The sequence below is a fragment of the Brachyistius frenatus genome, unplaced genomic scaffold, assembly GCF_029030835.1.
Source record: "Brachyistius frenatus isolate BFR_SWC_R1_liver_20210118 unplaced genomic scaffold, ASM2903083v1 Contig_7, whole genome shotgun sequence".
Taxonomy (NCBI): Eukaryota; Metazoa; Chordata; class Actinopteri; family Embiotocidae; genus Brachyistius; species Brachyistius frenatus.
The window spans coordinates 8,139,868-8,150,625 of record NW_027210606.1 but is presented as its reverse complement, the minus strand read 5'-3'; the positions used below and the strand labels follow the sequence as shown (position 1 = coordinate 8,150,625).

At 40.3% G+C, this 10,758-nt stretch overlaps 1 protein-coding gene across 2 annotated transcripts; it reads left to right on the top strand.

The window, feature by feature from the left end:
* Window positions 1–508: 508 nt before the first annotated feature.
* On the top strand, window positions 509–7,378 carry znf330 (zinc finger protein 330). Of its 2 annotated transcripts, XM_069689292.1 has the most exons (10): window positions 509–578; window positions 974–1,131; window positions 1,817–1,836; window positions 1,938–2,008; window positions 2,845–2,921; window positions 3,796–3,922; window positions 4,029–4,133; window positions 4,278–4,324; window positions 5,841–5,958; window positions 6,770–7,378. In XM_069689292.1, exons 2-10 carry the CDS (start codon window positions 1,012–1,014, stop codon window positions 7,048–7,050), a joined length of 966 nt encoding a protein of 321 aa, XP_069545393.1. In that variant the 5' UTR covers window positions 509–578; window positions 974–1,011; the 3' UTR covers window positions 7,051–7,378. The 2 variants fall into 2 exon arrangements, with proteins under 2 accessions (XP_069545393.1, XP_069545394.1); XM_069689293.1 differs by lacking the exons at window positions 509–578; window positions 974–1,131 and adding an exon at window positions 1,138–1,375.
* Window positions 7,379–10,758: the final 3,380 nt, after the last annotated feature.

The following is a 10,758-nucleotide window of genomic DNA, read 5'->3' as shown; positions in this document are numbered from 1 at the left end:
GTATGCATAGCTGAACTCAGGGCTGTCTTCCTTACTGCGTTAGTACGTTTTGTTTTGTTCGTTATTTTATGCCTGCACAGTGATCTGTCAGTAACAGCAAAAAAAGACAACTTCCCTATAGATTGAGTTTCAACAACTAATTCAACAGCAAATTGAATTTTTAATAAAGGAAACAAAATCTCAGCAAAGTAAGCAGTCCTTAACAAGTCCTTCTCCAGATTACTAATGATATGCTAGTGACTTGGTGTACAAATTTTTGATTTGCCATATTGTGAGCTTGCACTAAGTATCCAGCCTGCTAAACAAATTGTGGTGTTATTGTATAAGCCTATATTACTGGCCGACACAAACGAGTAAACAGAGCAAAACTGATGTGTATTATTACTGAACTATAAACAAATCAACGATCTGTTTATACGGTTTATAAAGTCAGTTGAACCCACATCTGAAACGTAAATTGTAACGATTCTGGGGAGACGCGGTTTAAGCATTTGCGGAACAAATAAGCTTTGCAGTGTGTTTCCTGCGAACACATTACCGGGACGGACCCAGCATCGGTCGCTGTGCAGATCATTTTGGTAAAAAAAAAAAAAGAAAATCATATTTGTACAGTTTATTTGACAATTGTGTGTCACATATAGTAACAGCGGCGAAGCCGTAAGACAGTCTGAACATTTTATACAACCGGCTCCGCTGGCGTTCAAGGTTAAGAGTTTAATTCTGTCAGCTTGTGTATCTGTCGCTGTCTGTAGCTGCTAACCAGCGTGACCGAGAAACCGTGCAAACTTTTTCAGTCGCGGGTGTTTTGTCCTCTTAAAGCGTCACCTGCGTCAGCGACCTGCTGTGCTAATTATACTCCGCGTGTATCTGTTAAACGACAGGAGAGAAATGTGGAAAAAAAAGAAAAAAAAGTAGCTCGAAGCTTCTTTGCTCTGAGATGAACTAGCAGCGCAGCTTGTGCTCCGTGTTGCAGGAGAGCGGACCCGCTGTTCGCCGCGTGGAGGAGCCGACATGCCCAAGAAGAAAACCGGCGCCCGGAAAAAGGCCGAGAGCCGCAAAGAGCGAGAAAAACAGAGCCGGGCCAACCGGGAACATGTTGACGTGGCCAAGCATCCCTGCAACTTCAACATGGTGCGGAAGCTAATGCGGCTGGTTTGAACTACTTTATGTCCAGTTTAATAATCAGGGACAGCCGATCAACGCGAGGCGATCGTCAGATGATTAGTGGGAGAGGAAAGACAAAAATAAATAAACGGAAGTTCTGATGGACAAATCGGTTTGCAGTTTTTTTTTTACCTTTTTCCCCTCTAATCTTACATTTTTGGTGAGATATTGGATCATTTGAACTTTAATTGAAATGAAACCACGTGATAAGGTTAGAGGGAAAAAAAATTAAAAAAAATCCCAATTTAGTACAGCTGTTATGAACCTTTAAACATCTGAAATGTGACCCTGACTCCACTGTGCTTGTTTGGAAGACGGCAGGACACAAGCAAAGTTGGAAACCACATGTTTCATCTTTAACAATGTGTTTTATTTTAAAAGCTTGTTATATTATCCACTGTGTCAAATCTTCATCTGAATAGTAACTAAAGTTGTCAAATACATGTCATAAAATTGAAATGACAAGATTTCCCTCTGAAATGTGGAGGAGTGGAAGTATAGATTAGGATAAAGCAACACAAACCTGTGCTGACAGTAGTTGAGTAAATGAATGTGTTGGTTTCCACCGCTGAAAAATACAACAGTAATGCCTAATCAAATAGTATGTTTCTTACGTTGTTTCTTTATTGTGTTTTTTTATTTTTTATTATAGGAATGTGACAAATGTCAGAGGTAAGTAAAAAACAAAAACAAAAAAAAGTCTTCTCCAACACACGTTCAGGTGCAGGTAGATGATTACTGGTTTAATGGTTTCTGATTTTGTCACCCGCTAGAAAACAGAAGAACAGAGCTTTCTGCTACTTCTGCAACTCGGTGCAAAAGCTGCCTGTCTGCGCTCAGTGTGGTGAGTAGCCTGCACTGAAATGTGTTGTGTTTACCTGTATGTTATTTGATGAACTATATCTGACTATTGTTATGAATTCCTCAGTGATCAGTTTGAAACCGTTTTGACGGCAGCCCTCCCCCTTAAGCCCATTCATTCTTACTCCAGACAAAAATCGCTAACAGGCTGTAAATATACAGCACTCACTTTTCAGAAAAGTTGACTTCATCACAGCTGGCAACTGTTCTTTTGAAAAATGTTACACAAACACAAGTAAAACACGTTTTGTCTTAGTATTTATAGCAGAAGGATTGTTACAGTTAGCCTGGTGTTATCATACCTAAATTCACTGTGTGGATATACGGGTATGGCCACGCTCCTCAGGGAATCATTTCCAGGCGTTGCGTCCTGCTCGACTTCGGGTTTATTTTGAAACAACTGGAGCAGCCCTTAAGCATTCATTATGTGCCGAAACTCTCCCACCGCTGCAACTGCATTTAGAAAAAAAAACGCTTGACTTCAATTTCATTACATTTAACCACCGACACTGCTTCCTGATTGGTCTGCCCTTCAGAGTGGCTGAACGAATGTAATGCGAACAGGGTTTTCACTCTATAATAACATCTGTTTTCATAAGCTAAGCCTCCTATCATAAATCAGTGGATTGCCCCTTTAAAGTCACTCTTTGAATTAGAAATCTTTTGCGCCCCTCAGAGGCAGTATTCAGAAGTTCATCCCAATCACTGTATGTGCTGTAAAGTCCTTTAAAAGATGTTATAATTACACACGCAGTGGAATTAGAATCGACTTTTAACACTTTATTAATATGTGAAATGTTTAATTTTTTATTTTATCAGGTAAAACAAAGTGCATGAAGTCATCAGATTGTGTCATCAAGCATCCGGGCGTCCACAGCACAGGAATGGCCATGGTGGTGAGTTTAATGCACCAGTTGGAACTGACACACTTGCATCAAAAAAATACATTCACTGATGGAGACATGTCAGCAATTTATGAGGACAAACACTGTTACATATAGTGTTTGTATTTAGATAGACAGATACTTTATTTGTCCCCGTGGGTAAACACACACACACACACACACACACACACACACACACACACACACACACACACACACACACACACACACACACACACACACACACACACACACACACATCTTGCACCAAAGATGGATGAAAGGCCAGACAAGCTGGACATCCTGCTTCATTTATGGACACTTTTGGTTTGAAAACTTAATAGCTTGGATTTGTGTTTGGTAAATAAAGGGGAACAATATCGCTGCAATTATCCTACAGGTTTGTGCAGTTGTACAGCATGCAGTGACCAACCATTAAAGTTATAAAACTGTGCAAGTGGTATGTGAAAACACCAACACTGCTGAAATTGTAAAGTCTGTGCTGGTGTCGGGCACTAGTTTTTTTTATTTTTTTTTATTTTATTTTTTTTATCATTAGAGAGTTTTTAGCCTTTATTACTCTCTGTGAATCTTTGTGCAAGTGTTGCAGTGTTGTACAGTCAGATTACATAATGACTATCAGTTTGTGGAAGTAACATACAGTTGAAGTAGTATATGACGATGCTAAAGGTAGTGCACCACATAAGGATTTATACTAAGTGGTTCGAGGTCCATTTGGTGCTCAGTGCTCAGTTCGCGCATTTTGCTTTCATTCTTCAGCATCAACAACAACAAAAAATACCTACAAGCTTTTAAATGCATCAATATTCATACAGAATTATGTTTTTCTAAATATTGTCCTTTTAATTCTGTACTTCAACTCAAGGGGGCAGTGTGCGACTTCTGTGAAGCATGGGTGTGCCATGGAAGGAAATGTCTGAGCACTCATGCCTGTGTATGTCCCCTGACGGATGCAGACTGCATTGAGTGTGATCGCAGTGTCTGGGATCATGGTGAGACCCCTTGCCCTCCCTGTTTGATTTAGATTCACCTGGTCACCTCAGTCTGACTCTAAAAAAAAAAAAAAATCGCCACCGACTATTTTAACTTTCTGAACAGGAGGGCGAATCTTCCGCTGTTCCTTCTGCCAAAACTTCTTGTGTGAGGATGATCAGTTTGAGCACCAGGCGAGCTGCCAGGTTCTTCAGGCGGAAACATACAAATGTGAGTGACTCAGTTTCCCTTTCCAAGTGAAGTGTATCTTATCCATTCTAAACAATAATGTCCAGTGGCTATGGGTGCAGCGAAGTGAAATTAAATGTTTACAATTTGTTTGGCATGTTTCCACGTTGTTGTTTGTATATTTAGGTGTTTCCTGTAACAGGCTGGGACAGCATTCCTGCCTGCGCTGTAAGGTGAGGGAACATTCACCTCCTCAGAAAACACACTGCAGCAACCTGAGTCAAAAGATTTTCTTGCACGTTTATCTGCTCTATAACAGGCACCAGGCATTATTATGTTAAACTACACTCATCTTATCAGCTCACATCACAAATTGTTTCCACAACACCAATGAAGAACGACTCACAGCTCCTGACTGATAAGACAGAGTACAATTATATCTGTGGGCTTTGGTTTCAGTTTACTCCAGCACAGGAAATATTCCTTGTTTACAGGACTCGTTTACTTGAAAGGGAAGTTTAAAAGGCAGCGGTGAGACAGCGCTCCAATCAGAGTAAGCTGGACTTGCTGAAACTGCTAGCAGAAGATTATTTTGTCCTTTTTATTTCCTCCATTAGTGGAGGTGCTCAGCTGCACATTTGTTATATGATCTCTGAGCTGTTAAAAATATATTGGTTATGTCATGGTTATGTAAAAGTTACTATAAGGTCAAGTATTCACACTGCACATTTAACGAAGGGCAAAAGTGGCTGAATTTGGCAGATTATGGGAGCATTTGTAGGGAAAGCAGTTTTTCTGATATAACACATTCTTTTACACATAAAGTCTGTATTGACCTCTAACTTTATATGGTTCTGAAAAGCAAAAACAAGACATCCTCTGTTTATGTCAGTAATTCATTTGCATTTTATGACATCTTCTCTGAGGAAAACGTATGTAAATCTAATGACATGCTTCAGTAGTCTGAATAAAGTTGCTGTCTTCTGGTGTCCTGGCAATTAGCTTACATGTGACAAACAGGAAGTGTCCCTCTGGACATGACTCAGAAAGGAAATGGCTAAAGTCCCAAATACACATTCACTTAATCAGTTGAATCTTGAGTGTGCTGTTGATACACAGTATTCTCCCACAATGCATTTGAATAGAATTGTACAAAAAAAAGTGTTAAATCTTTGGAAAACAGGTCTTTTTGTGAGGTTTAATGTGCAAGTATTCTGATAGTTTGCATACTAACCATACTGTTATAGTATAGTAGTTGGTACAAACTGTGTAGCATTCATATGTTGAACAGATTTGAGACGCAGCTATTGTCAGGTTAAACACAAAGAGGCAATTTTGTACTAAAAATACTGTACCTTTGGAAATGTTCAAATGTTTGAAAACGTTTTCCAGTGACTCACTGAGGCTCCATAAGAATTAAACTGCATCGTCTGATTGATCATATTTACATGAGTGCTGCTGCTGTGGCCGTTCAACCTTTAAAAGAAAACAGTTGGGTTGTCTTTACCCTCGACATGAAAGGGGAAACAGTAATGATTAGAAGAGCTTCATCAGGTGGAGAAAAGACAGTTGGCAGGTGAGGGGGGAGAAAAGGAAGATGAAGAAGTGTATTTGATATGGATAAGAGCCTTACTTGTCTAAACAGGCCTGAACAGTCACTGGATTACATTCTTATGTTTCAAAGCACAGCTCAAACTGTTTGTCAAGGTCATACTTGTGCTGCAACGTTTCTCACTTGTGTCCTCGCAGGCCTGTTACTGTGATGATCACGCCAAGAGTAAAGTCTTCAAACAGGAGAAGGGCAAAGCTCCACCGTGTCCCAAGTGTGGCCACGAGACGCAGGAGACCAAAGACCTCAGCATGTCCAGTGAGTTCCTCTCAATCCTCTTATCAGACAGACTTTGTTCCCGTAAAGCTGCCGTTTCGAGGAAGTTAGAGCAGCCTCGACTCCCCTGCTGAATGTTTTTGAAAATGAAAGAGAAAGTGTGTGAACACTTGGAAACTCTTGAGAAATTAACTTTCATTTCCTGTAAAAAAAAAAAAAATCTCCAAAGGAAACAGTTTGTCCCTTCGGATACAACTATGTTCAAAAATGTTTTGTCATTTGACATCGGCTCACAATCTATTTAGAAGTAGACCCTGTTTGTCTACTTCTGTTAAAACACTGCAATTAAACCAGAGTGTGTGGGGATGTAACTTACTTTACACCAGTTAATCATTGACTTTGAAAGAAGTAGTTTAACAGTTATTGATGCAAAGAAAAGTGTGCTAAATTACAGACCTGTTGGTCACATGATAACACTGATATTCACCAGAGGGTGAGACACAGTTTAAGATAAATAAAAAAGAAGAAAGAGTGCTCCGTGAGTGTGACTTTTGAGCTCTTTATGAGTAACTGCACACTCACGGAGCACTCACTCATAAAGAGCTCAAAAGTCTTTACATTTGTAATATCTGATGTTTATGCTTTTACTGAAATTTAAAAAAAAAAAAAAAATCTTAAGATTACACACATGAAAGTATCATTTAAAGGCCTCCTCAGCATTGGTTCAAATATTCAGAGTATCAAAAATCTCATCATCCAGATCAGAGGTATGTGGTCTTCTTAACCTCAGTTGTATTCTGTTTAACTTTATAACAAGTACTTGAACAGAACTTCACACCTGTGTGTCCCGCAGCTCGCACCCTGAAGTTCGGCCGCCAGGCTGGCACCGATGACTACGACGACTACGACGACGGAGCGTCGGGCTACGACGCATACTGGAAGAACCTAGCGTCAGGAGGGGGAGACCAACGAGACAACTACGGAGAGGACGACGACGACGAGGAAGATGAGGATGAGGAGGATGAGGACGAAGAGGAAGATGAGGAGGAGGAGGAGGAGGAAGAAGAAGAGGGAGAAGAGAAAACAGCTTCTGAGTCGATGGCGGGTCTTAAATTGGACGGGACTGCTGCCTAAACCGGGACAGATTCCGAAGAAGAGCCTCCGCAGGTGGAGTCCTGTGAATCCAAATATCCCTCAGTGTATGGTCACATGTTACACTTCAGGAAGTAATAGGGACACACATGGAAAATTTAAAATACTCCTCGGGAAAGTCAGACTGGGTATTAATAATAGTGCCAACATTTTAATGAACTCTCTGCATTGTTACTTTACACTGGCTCACTCTGAGGGATATAATTATGCTTTTCAGGGACGAGAACAATAAAATAATTGTTTCAAAAATAGTTTCAATTTAAATCAAGAATTGACTGTCTAAAATAAATAAATAACGATGTGAATCTGACTTCATCTGGTGCTTGCTTCCTGAAAAAAATGCATTACTGATCCCGAATTCAAATATGTCAGGGAAGTGAAACAGCTTTAACACTTGAATAAAAACACAAAACATCTGCTCTGGTTTTTAAAAAAAATGATACTGATATTAGGTTGATCAGCATAATATGGAGAGGTTTCTCCAACCAACTCAAAGTTAATAACAGAAAAACACTTGTTTTTGTGGAGTACAGTCTCCAAAATCTGCCCTTCTATTTTTCATTTGTCATAGCAGGACTTTGAAAAAAAAAGTTTTTAAAGTTGACAGATAAAACCCAGAGAAGAGCATTGTTTTTACATTTATGACCAGGGCCACTGACCTTTGACCTCTTCTTGTTACACACAGACGCATGTTGACTGGCCCAGATTGAGTCGCATCACAATGATCCCGAAACACTCACTCACACACACTGTCACACGTGACACTTTAATGCTGGGGACACGCTGCAGTTGGTATCAAAACTGACCAGTTGTTTTCTCCTCCTGTTGTCAGGGTTTGGATTCAGGTACTCACGGGTATCATTTTAACTAGAGCCTGACTGATACTGTCTTTTTGGGGTGGATGATGCTGATATATTAAGTAGTAAAACAAATTCTGACATTGTTATATCGAAAAATATTCTTTATACACATTCTCTATATACAGTTTATATAAACTCACTTTTTGTTATAATCCCTCAACTGTGGTTATCAAACATGAAGATATGTAATGGAGGCGGGACATTTTACAGTTGAGTGCCCACACCGATATAAGTGAACTGAAACAGTAAACTTACTGGGACTTTAATAATTATAAATACGATTTAATAAAACAAAACACAAATAGAACCATTTCTAATTCACCACAAACAACTTTTTATGTATTATGTTTTGCAAAAAAAATTTTTTTCCTATTGCTCAACATATAAGCTAATACTGCAATATTAGTATATATATATTATATATATATATATAAGTGTGGCCCAACATAACACCATGAGGTCAACTGTCAAAATCAATTTATGTTTTCTTAATCAGTCTGAGGAATTTTCCAAAATTGATTCAGAAAGTGCATTTTTTTAACTGCTGATTATATAATACGCTGTTTAAAAGTTGTCACCTTTAGCTCGTCTTCTGTGATCGTTTGTTTTTAACAGAACGCAGCTTGAGTCAAATTAACTTCTCTTGTTTTCCTTTTTCTTTTTGACTTTTATTGTGTCCATCCAGTTCTCAAAAAGGTTTTTCATTACACTGTCCAACTGAGTGCTGGACCACCAAAATAACTGCTCCATCTTTCAATGTTGGGCAAGCTACTTGAAAGCGAAAATAAACTACTAATTGCAAGTTAACTCTACTAATCATTTAGCAGACAAATAGTTTTCTTGGTTCTCCCTTTGCCCTAATGCCAGCATGTCTTTTTCCTTTGAAACTTTTGAAAATAAAGCAACCTAACTAAACTGGTCTAAATGATGGGTCAATAATATTTATTTTGAATAAAACTTGCTTGGAACATTTCAATAAAGACAAATATTGATACATTAAATGGGCTATGACTAAAAATCTTTTAAGTGCACAAGATGGGAAGGTGATATATATATATACCGATCACAATCGCTTAAGCTTTCGTCTTGGCCAAAATTATATTTCATACGAGTGATGTTTCATGGTCTGACCTGGTTTTTGAGTTAGAAACATAGCAGGAGTCAGTAGTACTGGTGAAGATGGATCAGACAAGACAGGGACTAATGGTCTCGCATTGATGATGGCCGAAACCTCTGCCATCAAAGTACAAAGCACTTCATGAGTCAGGGAAGTACGCTTGGTTTGCAGCAACAGGTAATTGAGAATTCTCCGGGTGACACCAATCATACGTTCCCACATGCCACCCATGTGAGATGCGTGTGGGGGATTGAACTCCCAATGTGCAACCGTTCTCTTGAAGGTACTTTAGCACATTGGTTTGACTTGGAACTTCTTGTCCCATGCCCAGTTCACAACTGGCTCCAACAAAGTTCGTACCTCTATTGGACCTCAGTTGCTTCGCTGGCCCTCTAACAGCAAAAAAACCTTCGCAGGGCTTTGATGCAACTGGATGAGTCCATGGACTCTATCAAATGAAATGAAAGGATCAAGATCCAGGATTGCACTTGATCTTGAGACTGCTCTATTCTCTTGTAGTGCAACATACTCCTCTGGATAAGCTTCCTTTTGGACAGACTTGAGTATAACCAGCTTTGCTTTTGCCAACTCTTCTTGAGTACGTGGTTTGTTGCACTGATGCCTTCTTTTGCATGCGTCCGTTAAGTCCGACTTGTGTGAACGAGTTTGATGGATGAAGAAGGAAACTGCTCTCAGCAAAGAGTCCCAAGTGGAGAAGCGTTGGAACCTTTCTGTGGTGAGTTTACCTTCGCTTATGTGAGTAGCAAGGGTGGTCAGTTGAGGTCTCACATCTACATCTGTTTCAGGATCCACCATCTCGAAAGACTCATCTTTCAGCGGAAGTGGTTTGTGAAGGAAGTCTGGTCCTGTAAACCACATTGTGTTGATGAGCCGTGATGCAGGCACAGACCTGGTGGCCAGATCAGCTGGATTTTGATCTGTTGGCACATGGTGCCACTGTTTAGGAGAAGTTGTCCGGCGTATACGGTGAACACTTTTGTGTACGTATACAAAGAAACGCTTTGAGTCATTGTGGATGTATCCGAGGACAACTTTGCTGTCACAATAAAACTTCACCGCATCTGGCTTGTGGTCAAGCTCGTCGAGGATCAGTTCAGCCATTTCGACAGCCAGCATAGCTCCACAAAGTTCAAGGCGAGGGATGGTCGGTTCTGGTTGAGGGGCTAGCTTGGCTTTTCCAAGCACGAAGCCGACTTTACTCTGCCCATCTGTGGTGACAACCCTCAAATAAGCCACTGCACCTATTGCCCAGTTTGAGGCATCAGAGAAGAGACATAACTCAGTGTATTTGGCACTGGCGAGGGACTGTTGTATGTATGAGCGGGGAAGATGCAGGTTACTCAAATCATGCAGTGATTTTTTTTCCCATGTTTTCCAGCTATTCAACTTGTCTGCTGGAAGTTCAGTGTCCCAGTCGTACACGTCAGCAGAAAGTGCTCTGAGCAGTGCTCGTCCTCTGATTGTCACTGGTGCAGCAAAGCCCAATGGGTCGAAGAAGCCATTGACGGTGGATAGCACTCCCCGGCGGGTGAACGGCTTGTCACTAACTGCTACTCTAAATGTAAAAGTGTCAGAGTCTATGTTCCAGCACAAACCAAGGCTTCTTTGAACAGGCAGAGTTTCTTCACTAAGCCCCAAGTCTTTTAGGCCTGCAGCCAGCTCTTCAGGAGAGAAAGCTTGTATCACTGCAAC

Coding starts and splice junctions, on each gene's coding strand:
- znf330 (XM_069689292.1), top strand. CDS start 1,012: ATGCCCAAGAAGAAAACCGGCGCCCGGAAAAAGGCCGAGAGCCGCAAA. Junction 2,009..2,844: donor GCCTGTCTGCGCTCAGTGTG/GTGAGTAGCCTG, acceptor TTATTTTATCAG/GTAAAACAAAGTGCATGAAG. Junction 2,922..3,795: donor GCACAGGAATGGCCATGGTG/GTGAGTTTAATG, acceptor CTTCAACTCAAG/GGGGCAGTGTGCGACTTCTG.